The sequence below is a fragment of the Stegostoma tigrinum genome, chromosome 30 (genome assembly GCF_030684315.1).
Source record: "Stegostoma tigrinum isolate sSteTig4 chromosome 30, sSteTig4.hap1, whole genome shotgun sequence".
NCBI classification, from domain to species: Eukaryota; Metazoa; Chordata; class Chondrichthyes; order Orectolobiformes; family Stegostomatidae; genus Stegostoma; species Stegostoma tigrinum.
Window position 1 is genome coordinate 26,820,239 of NC_081383.1, and position 27,812 is coordinate 26,848,050.

The 27,812-nt window shown below is 42.3% G+C and overlaps 1 protein-coding gene across 4 annotated transcripts in view; it reads right to left on the bottom strand.

Annotated features, from left to right (window-relative positions):
• The window catches only part of cers4a (ceramide synthase 4a), a 53,404-nt gene that overhangs the window by 19,355 nt on the left and 6,237 nt on the right, over positions 1 to 27,812 (bottom strand). For 3 of the 4 annotated variants that reach the window (XM_048559862.2, XM_048559864.2, XM_048559866.2), the window contains exons 2-4: positions 10,254 to 10,427; positions 5,839 to 5,956; positions 3,443 to 3,561 (exon numbers count right to left, since the gene is read on the bottom strand). In XM_048559862.2, coding sequence (XP_048415819.2) covers positions 3,443 to 3,561; positions 5,839 to 5,956; positions 10,254 to 10,426 — 410 coding nt within the window. In that variant the 5' untranslated portion in view covers position 10,427. Of the gene's footprint in view, positions 1 to 3,442; positions 3,562 to 5,838; positions 5,957 to 10,253; positions 10,428 to 20,840; positions 20,945 to 27,812 lie in introns of those variants that run through there. The other variant, XM_048559865.2, reaches the window with a different exon arrangement.

Sequence of the window (27,812 nt, forward strand, 5' to 3'; positions counted from 1 at the left end):
GGAAATTTCAAAAGGTTTCACATTGTCTGAAACAAGTTTGTCTTACTTGGCTCCCAGCAGTGGCAACTAGTTGAATGCTGCACTTAATGGATTGAAGTTTACCTGGTGGCACACACAGACTCCTTCCTACCTCGGCGAGGCAGTGGGGCTGGCTTCACAAATGCAAGAGGCCATATGCAAAACATTCAAGCCTTTTATTCATCCAGTGTGCCCAGCAATGCCTAAGCAGAAAGCTCCCCAGCATAGCCACTTCAGAGCAATGCAGTTCCTGCAAGTGATGCTGCTCCTCATGAGGCCAGCAATTACCAGAAAGGCAACCAGTTATCTTAACCAGAGACTGCCTTGCACAGACTTTGCAAAAATAGAACCTGGTCACCTTCCTCAAATTTGGAGGACTCAGCTTTATTTTAAGAAAGGTCAAAACGGGCTGCCTCTGGGAAGATCATCTTCCACTGCTACTTCTAGGTTTTCTACCCAAAAGAATCTGCACCACAGCTCGGCCAGAATCTTCCACCTTTAAAAAGCTGTAGCGAAACAGTTTGTTGTCCCTGGACAGAGGATAGTAAATAAATGGGACCCTTCACAACAGCATACAAAGCAGTGGCTCCTGTTATTTTACTTCTAGGGCCAAATTAGACAAATTTAAGCAGAGGATGATGGAACTCAAACAGCAGAGAATTGGAATTCCTTCTGGGTTACCCCAGCAGAATGCAGGATACATTTGAAGGACTAAATGATCTCTTGCTGTAATTAGTCTTTAGTGACAAGCAAATTACACCTCTCCTACCCTTCCTGTGTGAAGTCAGGGACATGCAGATACACATGACATTTACATACATGCTGGGTTGCCTTTTGTTTCAGAAGCAAAGGTCTGTGGAGGGAGTGGAGCAAATAGTGAAACTCAGCAGCCTCGAGGTATTTATGAGACAGCAACAAACCTCAAAAGATTAGATCAGAGTGGAAGTCATCAGTGCAACTGATAAAAAAAAGTACTTAGCCTTTAAAAACTAATCGATTGCAGATAGTGAGGGTTTATGGAATTATCTATTTGGCTTTGAAGTCCAGAGACAAGCCAAACCATCTACACAGAGTTCCAATACCACAGGCTGGATTAATTGTGACGCCAAGCTCCTTCTCTGGACCACACCGAACACCTCTAGGCTACAAATTTGCTCAATACCAAGGTCCTACTGGGCATTAGCTTCATGGTCAGCTAGTACCCCCAGGATCATAGAAGCATAGAATCTGTGCAGTATAGAAGCAGGCCCTTTGGCCCAACAAGTCCACACCGATACTCAGAGCATCCCACCAAGACCTATCCCCCTAATCTACACATCCCTGAACACCATGGGCAATCCACCTACCCTGCACATCTTTGGACTGTGGGAGGAAACCCACGCAGTCATGGGGAGAATGGGCAAACTCCACATAGACAGTCGCCCAAGAGTGGAATCGAACCCAGGTCCCTAGTGCTGTAAGGCAGCAATGCTAACCATTGAGCCACCGTGCTGCTCTAAATCCTAATCAGACTGGGCATTTGTCAGGTTAGCCAAATACTGGCACCACTGATCTATGGTGTGAAGGTGCCAGTGTTGGACTGAGATGGACAAGGTCAGAAGCCACATCTCACCAGGTTATAGTCCAACAGGTTTATTCGAAATAGCAAGCTTTCGGAGTGCTGCTCCTTCATCATGTGACTTCAGACCACTGATCTAGTGATCAGGTGTCCAAATCCTTAGGAGATAGGCTGAGGTCAAATATAGCACCTTAATACCATGATGGCATGTTTTTATCAGTTACGACCAGGGAGGAAACCTACAATGTTCTTGCCCCTTTGTTTAGTACAATCCAGTTAGAAGAACTTTCCTTCATGAAATATTCAGAGGATCTCACTCCTCCTCCAACAATAGGAGCTTTTAACTTTACGTATGGCACTGTTTAAAGAACGTGAAGGAACTGTAGGACATTGAGAATCTACTTATAGAGAGAAAGTCCTGCCCTTCACTCTGATGAGCCTGCCACTCCCCCTTCTACCCCACCCCAATGTTGCTGCTACCCCTCCCCTTAACACTGCAACCCTATTCAAAATGCTCCCCAGTTTTGCAGCATCCTCTACCCAAGCCTACTCTCTCAATCTATCTCCTCCACTGTCCTCTCTGACTGGCACCCCATATCCCTCAATAACTCATGCAAGCCTCTGTAACCCTACCATTCTCTGGTGGCCCTAGCCTTCCCTGCTTACTGTGGCCAATTATCCTCTTCCCATTCATCCTGTGCCCTCCTCCCTCAAAACCATCCATCCCCACCCCCATGAACGCCGTTCTATTTCTAACCCTGCAATTCCCTCCTGCCCACCTCCACAGTCCCCCAACACCCTGGGAGCTGACTGTCCTCATTCTCAGTCTACATTCATATTTCATGGCATCCTCTGGCCACAAATGAGCTTCAGGTTTTCTGTTGCATACAGCATTGCATCTGTATCTGAGAAACAGCTTGCAAAGAAAGTATCCCCCATATATTCCCCAGGGAAAAAACAAGCCTCCCACTCAACATTTACACCCCCATGGAGCCACATCTCCCCAAAAAGGACAGGTAACAAATCTATGATGAAACACCATAGAAATTACACTGAAAAGACCAAATTATTAGAGCAAACTCCTACATAACACAAATTGTTCATTTAATCTTGCTCTGTAAAAACAGATTACATTAACTCATTACATTTTAACTATAAGTTCCAATATGGAATACACGTGCTGCAGTCCTTCCTTCATTTCTCAATCCAGTCCTCCCACTGTGATAAAATGCTGGAACGTCCTTTCTTTGCACAATTGGTGCTAAATCTGGGAACTGCCTTTTCACAAAGCTATAAATATTCAACTTGGATTAATTACTGCCAGACAAGTTGTTGCATACAGTATCTCGAATAGATACATTCCATCAAATGAGTAGTTTTGGGAGAAGTCTAGTCAAGATCTACCTGAGCAAGGACAGCAGCCAGGCGCGATCGGAGCTCAACACCTTACGTACTAACAGTAGTGGTAGAGGCAGAAGTGGGCAATCCTGTAGCATCAGTAGGTGCGAGCTCTCCAAAAGATCGCATTGCCTCCAAGAGCAGCAAGTCAAATTGTAGCCACTAACTCAGAACATGGATAGAACTGGATACTGTCCATCATGTAGTTTTGTCTCACATCAGGCAATGTACTCCCATGAGATGGTGCATTTAGCACAAATGACCATTTCGTTTCAAAGTAACTCTCAAACACTGTTAGAAAAGTGCAAAAACAAAGAGATGCATCCGAGCAAAGGAAAGGCAGCACCTCCATATCAGAATAAATGCAGATCTCTGAATTATTCAAAGCTAACATATCAGAGTCATCTCCATCTCTCTTCAGGCCAAATCTACAGCCCTTTGCTTTAGTCACGCAATCATTATTCTCACCTGGCTTCACAGAATTTCTGGGAGATACTGGGTCGGTCCTGATTTCTTCGGCGCCGAAACCATACCTTCACCTCCTGGACTGAGAGGTCACACTGCTTGGAAAGGGCAAGGAGTTCATTCTACAATAAATGGAGATCAAAGCACGCAGATTAACCTTGCTGCACGAACACAGCCTATACTGGCAAGCATACTACACTGCTACATGGCTGAAGCCAGGCAATGTGGGCACCAAGTGACCTCTCGAAAAACATTTGGAACAAACTGCAACTTAGTTTCTTTGCCCATCACTTCCAACGCCATCAGGCAGGGAAAGCAAAACTCAGAAACAAGTTCACATGTGTTGACAGACAAGTGGAGGTAGCAGTGTTTTGCATTGGGTCACCATTCCTCAAAAGGGACGTGGCACACTATTTCATCAAATGTCAAGGGTCGTCTCAGAAATTAACATGGAGACGAGCCTAAAAAGGGTCCTGTACTGAGGTGGTAGTGCCCCCACCTCTGGACCAGGAGGAGTGGGTTCAAGTCCCACCTGCTCCAGAGGTGCAGAACAACATCTCTGAACAGGTTGATTTAAAAGTTCTGCAAAGACCAGGCTATGAGGGGTTTCAGGAAGAGCTTTATTTCTCTAATGAAGGACCATTAAATTTAAATTACTACTTCACCTAGGATTTGCTAACAAACATTTCTGATAAAGCAAAGGGAGAAATTGCTGAAGAAACTCAACAGGTCTGGCAGCAGCTGTGCGGAAAAAGCAGAGACCCAAGTTTCATCAATGAGTCACTGGGCTCGAAACAACTAAGCTGCTTTCTTCTCCCAGATGCAGGCAGACCTGCTGAATTTTGCCTGCAATCTGTTTGTGTTTCAGATTTCTAGTCCTTTATAAAAACAAAATGTTTTTGTCCTTTTTTTCTAAAAAGAAAAAGAACTTTTAGTCCTTTGCTATTTCAACTCCCTATCTGTCAATCCCACTCCAAGTGGCTCTGGGAGATCATGTCTTATCCTGAGGAATGTTCAGATCCTCAGTAGGCCCACTCTTTGGCACTCAGCCAGCAAGTTGAACAAATATTTGTTCTAGGTCATCACAAGATCGACAGCTAGATGCAAACAGGAATTTCTAGCAATTATTCCTTTGTAGTGAGTGCTGAGCTACAACTCTATGTTAACAGCTACCTCTATTGGAATTCCAACACCCCAGGGATCCAATACCAATCCTGGGTCCAGAGGTTGATGCTATAGAATGACATCTGATTGTTTGTTAACAAAAAAAATAGATCAGTTCAAAGCAGACAAGACTACAAAAGTCAAAGCCATTCAAATGTTGCACAGGCCAGGTGGCAAAATGCCAGACTTGTACACTCTCCCTCTCCTATAAAGTTTAGAGTCTCACACGGAATTCAGTTCCAGTTGAATCAGGTTACCAGGCAGGGACACAGAGGTGAATAATTTATCAAACAGAGCTAGGCTTGGAGATCATCAGTCAGGCACTGTGACAAGTGTTAAATAGTAGAAACTACTGAAGGAAGTACATCAGCCACAGGCTTAATTAACACTTCTGCTGATCTAAACAAAATATTGCAATAAAACACACCACTCTCTTTTTAATTCACCCCCTATACGTTTTCCACAAGTGAAACCTGCCAAATGGCCATTTGCAGCCTATTTACTTGAATCAATGAGTATTACTGAAACCTGTATAGCCAAATGGATTTCTTAATAGTATTGCTGGATCCTTTGTTTAAAGAGCCAAGCATCCATTGTCCTGTGTTCAGCCAAATGGTCCACATCTCTAGAGTGCTGACAAAGGGTCACTGACCTTAAAACGTTAACATTTTCTTCTATCTAGATGCTACCAGACCAGAGTTTCTCTAGAACTTTCTGTCCTGGCTGCACATTTCCAAGGTTACAAATCAGTTCTCCAGCTGTCTGCCTTTCAGCGTGTTGCTGTTTCCCTAGTCTCCTGCTTCCCACATCACAGAAGCATCATCAGCAGTTTTCGGAGCTCAGGGTCAATGCCACATCCTTACATTTGGTTTTCCTCAAAACAGAAGAAATATTTCACAAGGCAAATATTGTACTAATAGTTTATTTTTCTTCTTTATAATCACTCTTCTGGGTAATAAAACAAAAATTTTTTTTATACTTTTGAGGGGGGATTCCAAGCAATATCTAATACAAGCACACAATGGTGTTAGAGGTAACCTCAGTCCTCTGTCTACTAATCCATTTGTGTCATTGATCAGGGTACACATCTCAAGCCACAAAAAGATGCTAATTATCCAATGAAAACTGTTCTTTTGCTTTGAAGCTTTTTGGAAGTGTAGAGAATTGCTTTGTCAAACTGCAAGTCCTTCCCACTCCAGTTCCTAGATTAGAATAGTTAAAATAAACTTGCCCACCTCTTTAGGACATGTGCCGTGTGATGTATACGCTTGCTCCAAGTTCAGTTTCGGAGGGGCTTTCCTTCTAGATTTCTCCTTCACACCCATCTGCTTGCTCAGAGGTAAGGCAATCAATCTGGATACGCAGCAAAAAGCAAGACTTGTCAATGCACTATCAGTTCAGTTAGTAGTAGTCTAGCAGATAGCCACAGTGGAGTGCAGGCTCAGTATGAAAAAGGTTAAAATTTAACTGTTACCACTGCATAAAGAGCAAAGAGACCACAGGTAGTTATTGCCAACAATGGCCTGTAGCTCCCTTTTCAGTTAAATCCTGATAATGCTATGTGAACATTTGTTGTACACACATTGAAATAGCACAACATTATTGCAAGCAGCCTAATTTTAAAAAATTTTTATCAAGTGTGTTGGGACAATGAGGTATCGCACCATAGAAGAACAATGACATAGGTGTCGGCGTAGGCCACTCAGATCACACTTCACCAGTCAATAGGATCATGGCTGTTGTCCTACCTTAGCTAAACCATTCCACATTATATTATCATTTCCTAAATATCCAAAAATCTTTTCATCCCCAAAAAAAAATTCAATGACTGAGCCTTGTGGTCGCAAATTGAAAAGACTTAACTCTGAGTGAAGATATTCATCTCTATCCTAAAGTGGTCAATTGCTTAATTTAGCTTTCGATTCTTTGTCCTTGACTCCCCAGCCCGACGACACCTTCCCAGCATCTATCCTGTCCAAAGATTTGTTTTTCACACGGTCACTCCCAAAAGTCATATTTTTTATTTGAGCACTGCGAGGTATTCAGAGGTTGTGGAAAAAGCCATATGATATAATCCCCATACTAACCAAGTCTGTAGAATTCTAGCTACGCGTTGAATGTATAGGGTGGCACGGTGGCTCAGCGGTTAGCACTGCTGCCTCAAAGCACCAGGGTCCCTGGTTCGATTCCACCCTTGGGTGACCGTCTGTATGGCGTTTGCACATTCTCCCCGTGTCTGCGTGGGTTTCCTCCGGTTTCCTTCTACAGTCCAAAGATGTGCAGGCTGGGGGGACTGGCCATGCTAAATTACCCATAGTTCTCAGGGATTAGGTGGGCTACAGGGGGATGCTCCGAGTGTCAGTGTGGACTTCTTGGGCTGATGGGCCTGTTTCCACACTGTAGGGATTTTTATTCTATTCTATAATTGCATTCTCAGCAAACTCAGCTGCCAGAGTTGACTGTGATACAGATCAGTCCCTGACGTGCACAGAGTTGGGATTCAATCCTGAAATTACTGTCAATGTCTTGTTCACCCAGATTAAAGCCAAAAAGTTCCTCAACTCAACTGAGCAAGAGCAGTTTTTGGCACATTTCAAATAATCACCTCCCATTCTTCAAATCTTTAAATTGTAGGCCAAGTCTCCTCCAACTCTCCACTTCCAAACAATGTAGAGAACTTTTGCTTTGCTCTTTCCTTCAAGACTAGGGAAGCATGTATTGCCAAAGGGATGTAAACTATATGGTAGTCTAGGTCTGGTCAGCCCTATACATCTGAGGCAAGGTTTATTTTACTCATGCTCCAAACCCTTGGTTAAAGTTAATAAACCATTTGATTTCTTAATTGTTCTCTGTACCTCAAGTTAACTTACTCCGATTCGTGCATAAAGACACCAGATCCCTTTGAACGCCAACATTTTGGTCTCTGACCATTTGGAACATTTCTGCTTTTCTATTTCGTGCTTCCCTAGTTGATTTATTGTATCAGCAATGCTCCTGACCATCCAGGTAACCACCTGTTTTCCTTGACAACCTCTCAGTCCTCCATTCTGCTCACTTTCTTCTTTGTATCAATAGCAAATTATGCTAATATTAGCATATGCACCCGACCCTGTGCAGTGAAAACTGGCTGGCCTCTGACATGGCTCGTGTCATTCACTTAGGCCATCAACATGGGATTCCCAAAGCTTGGTCTCCGGAATTGATCACAACAGCAGCTCAGTATAGACTGAACTCCAATCATGTAATTCATACATAATTTACAACTGGGATTCAGCCAGTTAGCTTGGATAAGTCCAAATAAACCTTAAAAGTTAGAGTACATGAATTATTTGCTTGTGCCCACTTAACTTGCAGATTGCCATTACAAGGGCATTAATTATTCAAATGGAATTTCCATAGGTGCTGTTTGGGAAGGAACAGCGTGTCATAGTCATTGCAGACAGAGTGCTGCTGGCTGGAGTGAAGCAGCAACTAAGCCAAACACCCAAGATAATAAAGACCTTGCATTTATATACAGATGACAGCTTTCCATCGAAGTGATCTCTTGCACTGCAATGATCAATTGTATTAAGCATTGCTTGGTGTGGCTCAAGTTTTCTACCCTGGCATCGCAGGTTGTCAGATTTGCTGCAGAGGAGGACATAGCGTTAAGGTACTGGACTCCTTGGCCTCTATGTTCAGGGCCTTCTCCCTGACCAGCCAAGCTCTTCATTTCTGTTCACCTCTTTCCATCCAAACCCTCAGCCTTCCCGAAGTTACAGCCAGTGACTGCCTCCCAGCTGTCAGCATCAATAGCTACAAACTTCACATCTTATTTCCTGGTGTCCTTATTACAAAGGTATGGACATCCAAGTGGCCAGTTCACTATGCAGGGGTCTTTGGGGACATGCCCTCAGATGAACTCGGCCAGGCCAGCACAGAAGACATTGTATTAAGAGTATGTGTGCTGATGGAATTGTCACCCTACAGGACCCCAGAGATGATAACCCAATCCTGGGTATCTTCTGGTAGGATGTGTCACAGAAAGGAAAGTAGAAACCATCCCTTCTTCTAACCTACATTGTCCAGATCTCATCACTGCAGATGAAGAGGGCATTGATGATGCAGGCTTTGTAGACTCTGATGTTCTTAACAGCTGCAGATTTTGCTATGTATACATTGGTTCCAGCATTGAGTGAGACACTGCTGGTGATTGATGGCCTCTCATAACTAGGTTCAACAACCTCCACTGCACTGGAATGTCAGACTACATCTTGTGTTAAAGTATTTTAGGTGGAACTTGAACCTAATAATATCCAACATTTAATTTGATACCCTCCCCTCATATCTCCCAAGATACAAGGTCTGGGATCTACACTGCTGCTTCCCCGCATCCTCTCAAAAAAAATTACAGTAGTGTATCCTGTTCCTAGCCTTGTTGTGGTGTTCTTCGAGGCGTGGAGTCAAAATTACAGCACAGAAACAGGTTCTTCAGTCCAACTCATCCATTCCAACCAGGTATCCAATATAAATCTAGTCCCATTTGGCCCATTACCGTCTAAACCCTTGCTATTCGTATACACATCCAGATGCCTTTTAAATGTTGCAATTGTACCAGCCTCCACTACTTCCTCTGGCAGCTCATTCCGTACACGCACCACCCTCAGAAAAAGTTGCTCCTTATGTGCCTTTTAAATCTTCTCCCTCTCACCTTAAACCTATGCCCTTCACTGTTGGACTCTGGAAAAGGCTTTGGACTATTCACTATGTGGAGACTCAATAATCAAAACACAGGAGGCAGCCCAAGCAAACGTCTCAACCAGTGGGAAAATCCTGCACCATGCTCCCTTTTCTTTTAAAAAGGAACCACAAAATTCCCTTTCGAATGCCCTTGACTGAACCCGCTTCGATCTCACACTCAGGAAATGCATTCTAGAGCATTACCATTCATTGCACGAAAACTACTTTTCCTCACATCCCTTTTACTTCTCTTACAAATCACTTTTAAACCTCTGCCCTCTTTCCTCCCCAACCTTCCCGGACAGCCAAAGGCTTCTCCTTATTTATTGTGTCCCAATCACTCGTGATATTTAAAACTTCAGATTGTTTCTCAGCCTTGTCCTTCCTGAGGAGAACAGGCCCAGCTTCACCAATTGATCTTTACACCTGAAATGCTTCAGCCAGGGATGATTTTTTTTTAAATTAGCTCACAGAATGGGGTGCTGCTGGCTAGGCAGCATTTGTTATCCATCCCAAATGGCCCAGACAGCTGTTCTGAATCAACCACGTTGCTGTCGGTCTGAAGTCACATGTAGGCCAGACCTGGTAAGGATAGCAGTTTCCGTCCCTAAAGGACATTATTGAACCAGATGGGTTTTTCTGGCAATCAATTTACAGTCATCATTAGAATCTTAATTCCAGATATTTATGGAATTCAAATTTTAACCACCTACCATGGCATGATGATTCAAACCCAGGTCCCCAGAATGTATCCTGGCTCTCTGGATTAACAGTCCTGCAATAATACCATGAGGCTATCACCTTCTCCACAGTTCTCAAACTCTTCTGCATTCTCTCTAAATGTATTCACACCCTTCCTAAAGTGTAGTGTCCCCAACTGGACAATAGCCCTGCTGAGGTCAAACTGGTTTTATGCATGCTATACAGATACCTCTCAAACAGATAGCGGGCAGCGATAAACACAAACGCATAGGGGATGGCGATGAAAAGATCACGAGGCCGCGGATATCGGACATGATTGGAATCTTCCATATCCTCCCACGTGATCCCTGGAGGAAGCCAATATTCATGATGCCACAGCCACTTGTCCAGGAAAGATGACATCCTAGAGACAGGAACAACAGGTGGTCAAGTAGATGTCAACAGTAACATTTTCCAGTTCACACTCTTACACGTCCCCAGAATCCATCACAATCTGTCTGAGACTTTTGAACAAAACGTGAACCAGCTTGTACTAGAGTTTGAGTACAGTGCAGAATCTTACTCGTGCTGATATACAAGGAGTTCAACCTCAAATAAACCACAAGAGAGTGGTAGACACTAGGATGGGGAGGCTCGGTGGTTAACACTACTGCCTCAGCACCAGGGACCTGGGTTTGATTCCACCCTCGGGTGTGTGTGGGGGGCTTGCACATTCTCCCCAAGTCTCCTCCAGATGCTATGGTTTCCTCCCACAGTCAAAACGTGTGCAGTTTAGGTGGATCGGCCATGCTAAATTGTCCCACAGTGTCAAGGGATGTGCAGCCCAGGTGAATTAGCACGAGAAACGTGGGGTTACAGGGAAAGCATGGAGTGGGTCGGTCCAGGAGGGATGCTGCTCAAAAGGTTGGTGTGGCTGAATGGCCCATTTCCACACTGTGCAGATTCTGTGACTATGATATATAAGAAAAACACCTGGGTACATATCTGGATGATGACATTAGTTTAGAAGAGTTTGCTTTTATGTAACTAAAATCAACTCATTTTTGAAACTGTAATATTTTCACCCTATTTGATCCACACTAATACCACCGTGCAAAGAGACATTCCAGGGCTTGAGCAGATAAAACATTGATGCTCCAGCACGGTACTCAAAGACAGCTATGCTATCAGAGGGGCCCAGTCTTGCTTTACTCTAGCGAATGCAAAAGATCCTGCAAAATTATTTCAGGCAGGAGGGAAGTTACCTACCACCACCCCGATGAATTATATATCTCAATCAACATTACAAAAGGATCATCTGTTGACATTTACGATAATAACCACATTTCTTCAATTGACTGTAAACTCCATTGAGACGACCAGTTGTTGAGAAGGATGCTATATAAATATGCATATCTTTTACACATTCAAAGTTTAGACAGAATTTCTCTCCGATGGTTTAGCTTCCAGTACAGTCACTGGGATTTAAAGAACAAAATGGACATGGCAAACATTCACATTGCCCTAGATGAATCCTGAGATGAACACTACAATGAATACTGAGCAGAGACCAAATCTTTAACAGTTAAACCCTATCCACAATGAACCACAAGTGCATATCCCAGAACTGTGAACTTATTCCACACCAAGCCTGAATATTATTTGGGATTCACCAACTGAAGAATGTTGGGTCTCTAGCTTTATTGTTGACAGAAATCCCCGTTGAGGAACACTGTCAATAGGGAGCTTTGTACCAACAAGGTGACTTCGGCTTTGGAAGCATCTGACACTGATGCCCCCTCAAAGTTTCAAGAGTGAAGATTGAAACCCTGCCCAAATGCCAGATGCTGGCCCCATGGCATGATAACCTAAATAAGGCTGTAGTGCCTGCAGAAAATGGGAGCAAGTTAAAAGCCAGGCAAAAAAGTTTCTCATTTAACCAATCTAAGAACTGCAGATGCTGGAAATCAAACAAAATCAGAAAGGTGCTGGAAAAACTCAGGGTCAAGCATTAGTGGAGAGAAAGCAGAGTTAATGTTTTGGGTCCAGTGACCCTTCTTCAGAATCTTCCCAACTCAAAACTTTTATTCTGCTTCCTCTCCACGGACGCTGCTCAGTTTTTCCAGCAATTTCTGATTTTGTTTTAAAAACATTTGTTGAGTGTTAAGAGACCTATGATGAGCCCAGGCATAACCTCCTCACAAACTTAAGGTCAATTAAAACATGTTTATTCTATCAGGCCTCCTAAAGGACAGTACAATATTCAGCTCCTCATTCCCACCCACACCAATGCTTTTCTTTACAGTAATTAATTACAAGTCACTTTCTATTGTTTTCTTGCTGAACCAGTTTCTGTCCGCATTTATTTCACTGCATCACAATTCACGTTGTTGAAACTTACTGCAGTGAGGAAGTAATATTCCTGATTTAACTCATGCTCACAACACTTCATGCTCCATTGATTAAACATTGGGGGACACAGGAAGCAGAGAACCTTTTATTTCCTAACTGTTCCTTAGATATACAGTGGCTCAATGGGTAAGTGTACTGCATGATAATGGTAATGAGCCACACACAGCAAAGAGTCACAGGCTGTAGACCAGATACAAGGCCATTTGGCCCATTAAGTGTGAACTGGTTCTATACTAGAACATTTCAAAATGCTCTGTTGGCTGCCTGTAGCCTAACACCTGTCTCACAGCAGCTTAAAGGATGTAATGGTCTCTGCCTTAACTACTCCTTAATCTGTGCAGAGTTTAGGAACCTCAAACAGGCAGGGACTACAAACAGCTCAAGCACGCAGGGCAGAATGGGAAAGGGAATCAGGCAGGGTTATGAAGACTGCTAAGTGGTACCATCATTTAGACAGATTGGTGTGCATCATACACACTGACCTACAAAAAACTAAAGAGAGTAACTTTGAACTACTTTGCACCCAAAAGAGTTGAGAAAACAGCATCAAGTTCAAAAAAAAGATAATCTCTCCAATGGATTTGAGAATTTTAAAAAAAAGTGTTTTCAGATTACACATGCAATTTAGTTTATCTGTCAAAACAGAAACCTAATGATTTCACTTTGGACACATCAAAACAGCCAACAGGAATCAGTGGAAGAGGTAGCTAAGCCCAAGGTCCATCAGTTATGATGTTGCAAAAAGAAACTGAAAAACTCTCAATGCGTCAGTGAGTTTAGCAGCCTTTGAAGATCCGACTTAGGTCTGTTCAAATTTAGATCCAAAAAAATTGTTTGCTCAATTCATTTAGCATTTTTCCCTCAAACAGAAGCTGGTGGGTTCAGGCATCACATGCTGACCCTTCGATGCAGGACTGAGGGAGTACTGCAATGCCAAAAAGAGCATTTTTTCAATGAGGTACTAAAATAAGGCCCCACCTGCCTGCTCACATTTTAAAAAACTAAAAGCAGGCATTCTTCCCACTACCTTACTAATACTCTTCAAATCAATGTCCAAAACAAATTAGCCACTCGTTTGTTTAGTGCTGTCATTGGGCTCTAAATAAAAGGGCAGTCGTATTTATACATAAATAATGACTGAACTACAGAAAGTAATTCAGACAGACAATCTAATAAAAAGGTGCTACATTATCTCCCGATTTCACAGCATCCCACTCTTCCTTTAGAGAAAGATTGATGCGCAGCTTTTGCATCTCATTTAAATATTTTCCGTTGCTGCTCCATGAGCAATACAATTTTTCCTTCCATTTAATCTGAGCAGGGTCACACCACACCTCAATCTCGAACATTTACCTATATTTAAGCCATTCACTGTCACCCTGGACAGAAGTAAAATGACACTTTTCTTCATTTATTGACAGAGAACATTGTTCAGAATGCAACCGCCCCTTTGCACCACAAACAAATAACTTCCTTGTTCCAGTTTGCACATTTGTAATCTCTAGCAACTATAAACATGCTAAAGCACACCTCGCTAATTTGAGAAGTTTAAATTTCCTTTCCATTGTTTGGTATTCTCCAACATACTCCCAATAATTCAACCAACCCTCAATATTCCTCAGCTCAACTCAAAAGGGATCAGTATTTGGATTAATATTTAAACCCTCACAAAGAACAGAGTCAAAGCTTCAAAAATCTCCTATTTCAATAACATGCTGCAATAAGAGGGTGGAAAGATAAGCAAAGTGTTCAGAGCAGATGTGATAGTGTGCTGGCATCTCTGCAAATGCAGCTAGAAATGAACCAAAACGTGAATTCTGATAGCACTTACTGCAATCAAAACCAAGTTTCAGTAACAACAGTGAAAGTGCAAGATTCTGCACCAATATTCTAGGGCATTGTAGAGTTCAAACCACATTTGAAGGCCACACTAACACAAGGAGAAAGATATTAAAATTAAACATAATTCAAATTCTACATTTAGTTATCAGATTTAATTATCTCCCTATCACACAGAGTTAAATGCTAAGCAGGCAGGTACAAAGTATCTACAGGAGGGACCAAAGATCAAACCAGCGCCATTAGTGATAGCAATTTAAAACTGTACTACAGATAAACCTTGTCATGAATTGGCAGCAACATTTCACTGGTAGGGTCTGGTGGTGCAGTGGCAGTGTCACAAAAGCCTCTGAGCCAGGAGGCCTGCGTTCAAGTCCCAACCGGTACGATAACATTTCTAAGATAATAAAACGTGAGGCTGCATGAACACAGCAGGCCCAGCAGCATCTCAGGAGCACAAAAGCTGACGTTTCGGGCCTGGACCCTTCATCAGAGAGGGGGATGGGGAGAGGGTTCTGGAATAAATAGGGAGAGAGGGGGAGGCGGACCGAAGATGGAGAGAAAAGAAGATAGGTGGAGAGAGTATAGGTGGGGAGGTAGGGAGGGGATAGGTCAGTCCAGGGAAGACAGACAGGTCAAGGAGGTGGGATGAGGTTAGTAGGTAGGAGATGGAGGTGCAGCTTGGGGTGGGAGGAAGGGATGGGTGAGAGGAAGAACAGGTTAGGGAGGCAGAGACAGGTTGGACTGGTTTTGGGATGCAGTGGGTGGAGGGGAAGAGCTGGGCTAGTTGTGTGGTGCAGTGGGGGGAGGGGATGAACTGGGCTGGTTTTGGGATGCAGTGGGGGGAGTGGACAAACTGGGCTGGTTTTGGGATGCGGTGGGGGAAGGGGAGATTTTGAAACTGGTGAAGTCCACATTGATACCATATGGCTGCAGGGTTCCCAGGTGGAATATGAGTTGCTGTTCCTGCAACCTTCGGGCGGCATCATTGTGGCACTGCAGAAGGCCCACGATGGACATGTCATCTAAAGAATGGGAGGAGGAGTGGAAATGGTTTGCGACTGGGAGGTGCAGTTGTTTATTGCGAACTGAGCGGAGGTGTTCTGCAAAGCGGTCCCGAAGCCTCCGCTTGGTTTCCCCAATGTAGAGGAAGCCACACCGGGTACAGTGGATGCAGTATACCACATTGGCAGATGTGCAGGTGAACCTCTGCTTAATATGGAAAGTCATCTTGGGGCCTGGGATAGGGGTGAGGGAGGTGGTGTGGGGGCAAACCCCACCACACCTGGCACCTTCCCCTGCAACTGCAGGAAATGCTACACTTGACCCCACTCCTCCTCCCTCACCCCTATCTTGGCCACATTCAAGACGCCCAAAGTCCACCCGATGAAACGCTGATCAGCAACGAACAAAGACCAAATAGGAATTTGATTGTGGCATTATTCCAGCACAAAGCAGCCAGCAGAGCCGATAACTTTAGGCCGAAAAACATATTTCACAGCCAGCAATTCCGTGCAATAACTCAAGTCAGAAAGGTACTTCCTCAGTACTTATTTGTTCCAATCAAGGCACAGGCACTCTCTCCTCCCACCCATATCCTAGACCTAACTGCATTCCAGCAACCTTTATCTCCACAGATTGTGCTGAGAATGTGGGCATGCCAACCCTCCAGGATTGCATTGCAGTCTTCATAATTAACATCACCACATTTAAAAATCCATGCAAAAGTGAACAGCCATTTTTTAAAATTCAAGTTTGTTTAATATGATGTAGTTATAAAAGTACTGGAGATGAGGAAAAGCCTATGTAACTGGATAGGCCTCTGGAGATGGAAGATTGTTTGATGGAACCTCCAGGAGAATATCCAATTAAGGTTGGCAATCCAAATTTCAGGAAGGCTGCTGGTCCTCTGTTGGATCAGTAAGTGGTGATGACTGGCACACAGGGAAAAGTTTGTGCTATTTCATGGTGGGATCACCCTGCAAACAGTAGTTAGCACAATAGTAGGGAGGGACTGGTTTTTACATCCATCTGCGGATCATTTTCATTTTGCTACTTGGAACTGACAGACAAGTGAGTTGAATGCAGTGTAATTTAAATGCGCCCTGACTAATTCATTTTGGAAATTCCTGCACGTATCCAAAAGCGACTGACTGCAATTGGGTTAGGGTTAGTAAAATAAAATTAAAGTAGAAATTATATGGAACATGATAACTAGTGAAAAACAACAAAAGGAAATTCAACCCTAAAAGATGGTGAAATTATAATCTTGGGACCAGAAAGGAAGTCAGATTTGGCTGTTTGGAATTGAACAAAAGTAGTTTGGGAAACCAGGAATTCTGCATAACTGTTGGATTCATCCAAAGCTTCTATCCAATAGAAAACAAGATATAAATAAGGTTTCAATTCATAACTTACTGTTGTATGAAACAGGGAGAAAATGATTTGGTTTCCCATTCTGTATATAAACAGTTCTTACATGATGATATTTACAGCATCAGATACAGGACCCAAACCCGGTCATTAATCCATAGTGCAAGCTCAAGGATCAGAATTTAGGTTTTTTTGATGGCCGAGTTTTGCTTTTAAAAATTGAGAAACAAAAAAAGTAACGAACCCACTGACCATGACAAACATCAGAGGTATTAGACCTCTAGAGCTTTACCACCACCCTAGAAATCTGCACTCCTCGAATGCTCCGGAGACTAGCATTGTTGTTCCCCCCTCCGCCCCCCCCAAAATTGACTCTTAGCAGAGTGCCTGCATCTCAGTCACTAATTATGGAATTGCCTCCCTAAACCATTGTACTTCTTTCCACTCTTCCAATATTTCTTGAAACCTTATTTTTAGACCAAATCTTTCACCTTCCTTCTGCAACTCCGTTCATAACCGAGCCAGAGTTTATTTCTCCAGTTAAAAAAAATACATAACCTTGCTTACCCATTCCCAACCGCCTACGATTACAAAGAGATCAGTTGGGTCAATGGGCTGAAGTGTGGCACATGGAGAGTGCCTTGAATAAATGCAAGGAATTGCATTTGGGTAAGACATAAAAGGACATATACAATGAAAAGGGCAGCCTTCGGCCTTGTAGAATAGAGACAATAGGGTTTGGGCAGATAAACGCAAGTTTTGTTACAACATTTATAAGACATTTGGATAAATACATGAAAATTGTTTGGAGGCTTATGGGCCAACTTCAGGTAGGTGGATCTAGTTTAGTTTGGTGTTTTGGTTGGCATGGGCTGGTTGGACTGAAGGATCTGTTTCCATGTTGCAAGACTCTTTTGGAAGAGCAGGGATTACTGCTTGTCAATTAAGCAGTGATGGATGTTAGACTTCATAAAGGAGTCCTTCTCCATTGGGGATCCAGTGCTTTTGGGCTACAAATAATGAATTTTGATTGAACAGCAAAATTTAATTTTAAAAAATTCAGTTCTGTTTAAAAAGTCAATTTGTGATGAATATCACTGAAGCCAACCTTTACTTCAAGCTTCTACTATTTACATTGCGAGCATTCACCTCCTAGTCAGAGCTTCATTGTTTCTTACCTGGGACCTTTCACGTGTTAGGCAAAGGCACTAATCATTGCATTGTGTAATATTCTCAAGTAAAACCGTAATTAAGAGCTTCCACCTGTATATAATTAAACACAATTGAAACGCAATCAACACTTCGAATGCGAGCAGTCCTGCAGAATGTGGATTGCACCCAGCCTACAGCAAAAAGCCAGGAGGAAACAAAATAAAACAGAACTGAGATGCTAGAGATCTGAAGCAAAAATGGAAAATGCCAGTCATTGCAACGTGATTGCAAGAAGTTTGTCCAATCCCAAATGAAGCCAGTTCCCAGTGAAACAAACATCCCATTGCAATGGGGAGAAGATCTCAGTTTTACAGGAAACTTGGGTGTTGTCAGCTTGTGGTGTTGCAAGGAAAAAATGTTTTTAATCCAAATACTCTGTGCCCTCTCCTCTTCATGGACGTAGTGCGCTTTGGGCACTCATCTTCCAATTCAGGGCAGAGGTTAGGGAATCTTTACCAGAACAGTGGATCTGTGTGGATAATCCAGATGAGCTATAGAAAAGGCCATTCATTTATATTGCCCATTGCTTTGGTTTACTTCCCAAGATATGATCAGCCCAATGCTCTGTGCTAATGGAGAGGCTGGAACATTGAAAGCAAAGTTATTTTTTTTAAAAGAGGGAGCACATCAGCCAGAAGTCTAATTCTCTCAATTAAGCAGCATTTTTCACAAACTCCAGGCCTGGACATAGCACAACCTTTGCACTGGGGTTAAATCCTGTTCCATCTCCAGCTAGGAAAGCCTTTAACCGGCAATGTTGACACAACAAGCAGCAATCACAGCATTGCTGTTGTCAAGACACCACCCACACAACATTTTAACCGCATGTCACAAAGTAGCTGGGTTCAGTCAAGGATCTTGTAGAAGATAGTTCATCTTAGCCTGTCCTTTCTTTTTGAAAAAGAAAGGACATTTGTATCCCAATACATGAAAACTCAAACATGCGGGTTCTTCGGTCAAGCGAAGATCAGCACTGACACCTCAGGAACCCATTCTCAATTTGAGTACTCGAATTCTTTCCCCGATCCTTCTCCTGAAGAGGGCGTCTCTTACTGGGTTCGTTCTAACACTAGCCAAACAATTATTCAGCATATAATGTCACTAGGCAACTGGGGATTGATACCAAAGCCAAGTTGAGTCCATCTTTCACCCAGAAGAGATTGTTTACAGAGGACCAGGAGAACTCCCAACTCCCATCTTCTCACAAACAAATAACTCACTCCCCAGTGCTGTCTGACAAAGGAACCAGGACAGGGGATTGAAACAGACTTTCCCAAATTGAAATGGTCTGTCTTGTCCTTTCTCCATATTTTATGTTCCACTTGATACGCCCCAGATTTCTCAACAGTATCAAGCTCATCACTGCTTTATCTCAGCACTTGCATGAATGCTCATGTCAAGATGAGACAAACAGAATTGATTCATTAAGTCTTACATTAAAATTTGGACAAAAACAAGCCCTTAAATAACCCAAAGCCAAACAAACAAGGTACTGAGCAGAGGACAAAGAGTCAATTAGAACCCTTTAATGCTGATTTCAGAAAACCTCTAATTAAAAAAGCACTCTGGTTACTTATTATTGTAGTCAGCTTCAACAAAAGGACTGGAAACTATCGGGAGTACAGGACAGCAAATAAACCAAGCTTGGAATATTTCCTTCCAAAATTGGATCGCGAAACCATATAGTGTAAATGTATTCAGCAAGAGTTTTTTTAAAAAGCAATTATTAAAAAGTAAAAGCAAAGTGTGCTAGACTTCACTTATCCTGTACTGCCCCATCCACTTCTCTAGACATTCCTGATCATATTCCTGTGGAGTAAAGCATTCCTTGCACCAGTATTCCAATTATATCAACTTATGCACATGCTCAGTTTCTATGCCATGATGTCAGAGCACATGGAACTGGGACACTAGAACACAGGCTTCCAGATACATCCCCTTGTATGCGCTCATACGTAGTCTATTTACTTAATAAAATTTTGATGTTCACTGACATTGGGTCGGATAATGGGTCTGGTGGATGCTCTTCAGAGGGGCGGTGTGGACGTGTTGGGCCAAATGGCCTGTTTACACACTAAGATAAAGCATAGAGCTGGATGAACACAGCAGGCCAAGCAGCAGAGGAGCAGAAAGGCTGGTGTTTCGGGCCTAGACCCTTCTTCAGAAAATGAAGTTTCCACACTGTAGGGATTCTATTCTATGCTAAGGGTACACTTCCTAACAACCACCCAGATACAATATTACTGCATGATGGCAAACTGCCTGGAGGACAAGCCTAGCAGTAGCAGTGAGTTGCACTGCATGAAGGAGGTGACCAGATCAGCAGTTCAACTGCAGAGGAGGGACAGTGTGTAGCAACAAAAGGAATGACGCAGCCACCAGACTAATCTAGCAATGCAGGCAGCACTAAGGCCGACACAGACTTCAGTTTGGTGAGTGGCAAATTCCACCAAGGTCAAGCTGTTGCAAGCTGAGGGCTGCAATAAAAGTAATCATTTTACAACTTTGGATCACTTAAATTGTTTGCATTCATAAAACACAAGGCATCCAACTTTAAATGTAAACTTAAGACAGAAACTGCAACTAAGGGGAAAAAAAAAATCAGACAATGGCCAATATTGGAGTGAGCTAACAGTAGCGTTGATGAATGCCATTTAAATTGGATACAGCGCTGGAGTCACTGTACTGTCAGATGGCCTTTAATGGTTGAGAAAGACTACCCTGCAGCCTTCATCTAACATCAAAACCCAGGAACCAGCCTCAAAAGATCAACTTCAAGCAATGTTGAGACAAAGACAAAAGCAAAATCTTAGGTGCAGTTTTTCCAAATATAGCCACAATCACTGTTTAATACACTGGTTCACTGCACAAATCTCTTTAAAAGTGGGAAGTGTCAACAAGCAGCAACCATAAATCTGAATAACAAATTTCCAAAACTCAGAGGCATGGGGAAATAAAACACTGTATACCATATCAAACTGAAAGCAGAGGCTAATCCTACCTGCTTGTTCATACTTAGAAATGTCCCATACTCAATTTAAAAATGGGTACAAAGTGACATTGAGCCTTGGCTTCAAACAGTTACTCCCCTGTCTCACAACTAACCCAAGTGGTGCACTGCTATGGTGTCATTTCTTAAACTGGATCCACTAGAATTTGCATCAACTCAAATTTGATTAAGGCAATACAAGTGGAGAAATGCATCAATGACTAAAACTTCATAATTCCTTCCGGGTGCTATTTCATTTGCCTGCTTTAGGATCTCAGCCACACCTTAGATTGGACATTGTCCAATGGCCAACATGTTAGAAGCTATGTAATATGCCATTTACCACAATGTCTCAACTATTGGCCCGTTAAAGCACAACAGGAAGAAAGGGTGTGGGGAATCTTGAAAACATTACAAGTTGCTACATTTAGCGGCAGGTGTGAATTCTCAAAACCAATGTCATTTTGAGTCTTGGTTGTTTAAAGAAGGAGGGAGTACAGCCAACCTGCAAAAGACAGGAATCATCAGGAAATTTCTACTGCTCGGGAAGCACTCCAATGATTTACAGCAATAGTGAGCCAGGTGGGAAAATTCCTATCCCACCTAACCCAGGTGAAAAATTCTCTCTCTGACAAGTTTTGAAACAAAACCAGGCATAACCTTGTAATGGTTAACAACTGTAATCACTTGACCAAAGCAAATGCAGAGAAGGCTGGAATCGTACCCAGGTGCCTGAGCCACCGTGCCATCTCAATCTCATCTAAAGCCAGTCTAAGTGGGGCACTTCCCACCTTGATTGTACATGATAGAAGAAGTGAATAACCAGACATCGTTGCAAGTGCAGGCACATTAGCCCGACTGCAGATGACTGGTTAGGAGGTGGTTAATGTGCCACATCAACCATCAGATCCATAGGTCCACATCAACCCAACAGCAAAAACCAAACAGCCCCCATAAGCAACAAGTAGCACAGAAGCATTACTTCCTGATAAAACAACATTATCCAAATAAAACAATAACAACAACACACAGACCATTTTAAGTCATACTAGTCTCAAGGTTGCGTGGATAACATACACAAACTGATGGAAATCAACTGCTAAAGCACAATAACAATTGTCATGCATATGATTGGGAACTTGGGTAACTTAATAATAATGCATGAGATTTTTCTTTTGTATCAGAAGGGAGATGTTTGGACTGAAATGTAATAAAGTATAAACATCCAAGACTGCCAGAGTTATTTGACCTCGACCATGGGGCACACACCCAGTGGGGCAGACATCTCAAGCTTCACTTCAATGAAGTTCAGGCTTTGAACACGGTGCTGTGTTGTACACTCAAAACCACTTGTGTCATTTAGTCAGAAAACAGCTTTTCTCAATTAGTGAGAAACAATAAATTTTAAAGGTTACAGGTTTCAAATATGACAATTACTGGCATAGCCAAATTCTTGGCCTCACTGTGCAGCTACAAAAGAGTGTTTCCCGAGGTAAGGAAAATAAATTTAACAAACATTTCAGTGACTTTATTTTACTAAGAATGAGAGCAAGATCATGTGACATTATACATCACAGGAAGTCATGCATATTACAGTTAGACATAACCTATAATAAAGGAGACATCTTGGTAGTTTAGCAGTTCACTGGAATCTTGATGCTTTTGGCCAGCAATCATAGCTGCATGCTGGACTCCCAAGGATATATCAGTCTCAAACAGAAAACCTAACAGTACCCCACAGTGCCCTCTCCTCTCTCTTAAACAGATGTTGCTTGCCTTCATTGAATGCTAGCACTCTCAGCTGTTTCTGAATCAGAAGACCACAATTTCAAACCCTGTTTCAAGGCACTTGAGCACACTTCTGACGACTTCAAATCTATTCTTGAAAAATGCTGGCTATAGGATGAGATGTTAAATTAAGGCTCTGTCTGTTCTCTCAGGAAGATATGAAAGATTCCATAGCATTGTTTAATGAGAGTTGGGTGTATCCCTTAACATTCATTATCGACAAGTTCATTGTCTACGGTCTTGATTTGCAGGATATTGTCTGTGCTTACGGGTATGTTTCTGTACAGCTACCGCAGTAGATGTACAATACCGCAAAAGACATAAATTGGTCTATCTTCGAGTCACCAGACCCGAAACGTTAACTGGTTTTCTTCACAGATGCTGCCAGACCTGCTGAGCTTTTCCAGCAACTTTGTTTTTGTTCCAGATTTACAGCATCTACAGTTCTTTCTGTTTTTCTCAAGCCTGGCAAGATCCCCAGAGGTTTTTCTCTTAGCTTTCAGCTAGAATCTCCAAGCTGGGTGTCCCTGAACCACTGTTTCCCGATTTACTGCCGTCTCTCACAACCTCTTTTCAAAATTTAAGGGATTTGGCTCTCACCAAGGTAACTTACAACTCTAGCACCAGAAAATGGCACAAGCAGGATCTGACCACAAATAGGATAGGAGGGGCTGACTAGCAGAATGCATTTGAAATTCAATTCATGCAGTTTTAGTTAAAGCTGAAGGATTTAGAAAGGTCTTGCATCTTAATTGATTGTTACTTTTGCACAATATACATTGAGACTAAGTAAACAGCATGTCACAATGTTACCTTGTTTCAAAAGCTGTTGCATACAAATCTAAGAATGCCATTCTCATGCTAAAAATACACATTAATATTATTCATGCATAGCTACCAACTAACCAGGAAGTATCAGAGGTACTCGTGTTTTAACTTACCGGATCAGGCATTGAGCAAGCATTGGTCACACCCTATTACCTGGAAAAAGGAATGAGTGGGGACCAGTGGTTATTATTACAGGGAAATAAAAGGATAAAAAATGACAATTGGATTCAGCTCAGCCTTCCTAAAAAGCTTTCTTGCAACTTAATCTGCTGCTTGCACATCACTCAACATTTGAAGCACTGTAAATAGTAAACAAAATCCAGGGTAGGGCCTTTAACCACAAACTGTGAACGTGAAACTATTTAAAAATTCTCATCCACTGATTCAAATTTCTCCATGGCCTCACAGCTCCCATTCTTTGGAGCCTCCTCCAGTTCTACAAGCCTCCAAAATCTCCTTACTCCTCCACAGTTTAGAACTCCTGCCTATCTGATGCTAACAACCAGCATTCAGCTTTCCAGACCCCAAACACTGGAACTTCATTCAATACTTGAGCTTTTAAAAAGGAGTGTAAAAGAAATTTTGGGATTCAAACAAATGTCATTCAATGCTGCATGTCATTATTTTCTGTTTACTGGTTTGACAATACTTAAATTCTACATCCTTGTAAAACTAAATGTAATTAACACACTTTCAAGCAAACCTTGTTTGGGTCACATTTATTATACAATGTACATGATGGTCATTTTATCAAAAAAAGAAACAGGCTTTGGAGAAAATGCAGAAAAAGTTTACAGGAGTGATAACAGAACTGAGAAATTACCAGGAATGTTTGAACTATTCGGGATTTTATTAAAAAAAGGGAATTAGAAAATCTTAGATAATAGGAACTGCAGATGCTGGAGAATCCAAGATAACAAAGTTTGGAGCAGGATGAACACAGCAGGCCAAGCAGCATCCGAGGAGCAGGAATGCTGATGTTTCAGGCCTAGACCCCTTTTCAGCTTGACCTGCTGTGTCCATCCAGATCTACACCTCGTTATCTTGGAAAACCAATAACATTTCCAAAGTTCTCAGAGGTCACTAATAAATCTAATGGGGAAATAGGAGACATTTCTTCACCTTGGAAGTAGAACTTACCATCACAGAAAATAGTTCAATAAGCTAGCAGTAAAGGAAACTAGATGAATTCAGAGACAAGGAAATAGAAAGATACGAAGATGGTCAGAATTTAGGCAGAGAATGAGTGTGGATCAACGGACTAATTGGGCCAAGAGGCCAGTTTCAATTTTTAATATTCATTGTCAACCCTTTCTCCCCTTCATGATGCTATTCAGGTCCAACTTCTGACTAAATTTTGTCACCTGCCCCACCTCTAGTTATGAAAGCTGGTGTCAATTGTACAAAATCACTCCCATGAAGCACCTGGAGTCGTTTTACTTCTAATCCACTTTCTTTAATAAATGCAAGTTATTGTTAACTTGTCCATTCCCACCACATTTAAATTACAACCTACTTTGTGTGTTTATCCTGTTGTTTTTTTGTTCCAATTTTTAAGATGTTGATAACGCTGCAATGGCAGTATTCCTTGTTCATCCCAAATTGCAATGTCACAAAGGTCCTTCTCAAATCATTGCAGAGTAGGAGGAAGATCACTGCACTTGTTCACATTGGCCATGATTAAATCCCTATAACTTTTGTTAAAATCAGGACGCTAGTTGACAGCAGGATCTGGGCAGTCTTATTCTCAAATGAGCTGCAAGTAGAGCTGAGTGTTGGGCAACAAACAACCCCTTTTGTGTCCTTAAGGCAGGCAACCACTGAATCAACTGAAACACAGGACTTAACTGACATTCTCTTGACACAAAAGGGAAAGACAACCACTTAGACAAATTGTGCAAATGCAGCCACCATTGTAGTTTGCAGGACAAGTGCGCCATAGTAGCTAGATATGTTGAATTCAGTTTATAAAATTCCAAAAATTTAAAATAAAGGGTCAGGTCTCCTTCTGCAGATTTTGGTCATGTTTAATCACGAGGGCCATAGATAAAGTGAATGACAGGTCTTTTCCCTAAGATGAGGGAGCTCAAAACTAGGGGTCATTATCACGGCGAGGGGAGAATGCTTGTAAAAAAAAAGACAAATTAAAAAAGGGGTCCGTGTGTGGAATGAACTGCCAGAGGAAGTGGTGGATGCAGATACAACTACAATGTTTAAAGACATTGGATACATTCATGAACAGAAAATGTAAGTGGGATATGGGCCAAGTGCGGGCAGGTGGACTAATTTAGTGTGGATTGGTTGCACTGAAGGGTCAGTTTCCATGCTGTATGACTGACTCTACAACTGCCTATCAACACTTGCAAATGGAAGAGTCTGCATGTAGTTTGTGAAGATTAGTAATAACACATATTGACAGAATAGAGTTAGGCGTAATGTACTGGATTTACTGGGGCCTGGGAGAGCCAGAGAACCTCCCGGGATTGATGTTTTGGCCTGTTCTTTAGTACAAACGATTGCTGGTGAATTGTTCCTAATGATCCTTCTCTGCCTCCACATCTCACAACAGAATAAGACCCAGGAGCAGGGGAAGGTCATTCAGCCCATCGAGTCTGTTCTGTCTTTAACAAGATTGTGGATGACCTGATGATTCTTATTTCCGTTTTTCTGCCTTAGCTCTATAACCCAAGGTTCCCTTGCTAAATATCTGGACTATCGCAGCCTTGAATACACTTAACAACCCAGCCTGAATACCCCTCTGCTGTAAAGAATTCCAGATTTATTACCCTCAAAGAATAGTTTCTTCCTCATCTCTATCTGAAATGGGTGACCTCTTATCTGGAGATTTTACCCTCTGGTACTAGACTTGCCCACAAGGAGAAAATAACCTTTCCATATCTATACTGTCAAGCCCCCAAAAGAACATGTTTCAAAAAGGTTTCCTCATTCTAATTCCAACAAGTACAGGTCTACTTGCTCAACCCCCACCTCAGGGAAGCCCTTCCACGTCCAGAATCAATCTAGCAAAGTCTTTGTGAACTGCCTCCAATGACAACCTTTCCTTAGATAAGAGGACCAAACTTTCTGTAGTATTCCATGTTTGATCCAACTAGTGTTTTAGTTTTAGCAAGACTTCCCTAATCTTACTCTGTATCCCCTTTGAAATACAGGCCAACATTCCAGTCCTCTTCCCTGTTACTCACTGAAATTGATATTCATGCATAAGGAGCCCAAAATCCCTTGGTGCTGCAGCTTTTTGCTCATTTAAATAACACTGAGCTCTTCTATTCTTCCTGCAAAAAGTGCACAACCTTATATTTTCCCACATTTTATTCAATCTGCCAAGTTTTTGCTCATTGAACTTGACCATATCACTCTGTAGATGCTATCATCCTCACTACTTGCTACCCCACCTATTTCTTCCGGTCATCTGAAAACTCAGTGACAGCACATTCACTTCTGTCATCCAGGTCATTTATGTATAGTGTAAATAAAAGTCCCAGCACTGATCCATGTGGCACTCTATTAATTAGATTACCTTGCTGAAAATGCCTCCTTTAATCAGATTAGAGAATCTTCCATCCACGCTAATATGCCACCCCCAAGCTCTTATCTTATTAATTAGCCTAATATCTGGTATGGAATGTTGTTTGGATATTCAAATGCATTACAACTAATTGTTCCCCTTTATCTACCCTGCCTGTTAGCTCCTCAGAAGAATTCGAATACATTTTTCAGGTACGACTCCCCAGTCATGAAGCTCTGCTTGATTGTGTAACTCTAATTGTTTTGCCATTTAGATTACATTGTGCATTTCTCAAGTAAATGGAAAGAACAAGCTAACAAATCTACAGTTTAAGAGATAACAAGATGTGGAGCTGGATGAACACAGCAGGCCAAGCATTTCAGTTCCTTCCTGGTTGACGGATACAGGTTTCCCCTATTTACTAAATGTGTCACCTAAATGGCATTTGTCCCATACACAGTTTTCTCAAAACACCATCCCGGGGATCGACACACAGGTGGTCGTCATTCGGCTGAACCATTATTACTCCCCAAAAACAGTACAGTATCCCTCATGGGAATAATGGGAGCTGCAGATGCTGGAGAATCCGAGATAAAGTGTGGAGCTGGATGAACACAGCAGGTCAAACAGCTCCTCTGATGCTTCTTGGCCTGTGTTCATCCAGCTCCACATTTTGTTATCACAGTATTCCTCATGGCCTATTTTCAACCTGTGACCATATCTGATTATTCTCATTCAAACAAACAAGTGCAGATAGAGTCAGAGTTGCACAGCATGGAAACAGACACTTCAGTCCAACTCGTCCATGCCAACCAGATGCCCTAAATTGATCTGGTCCCATT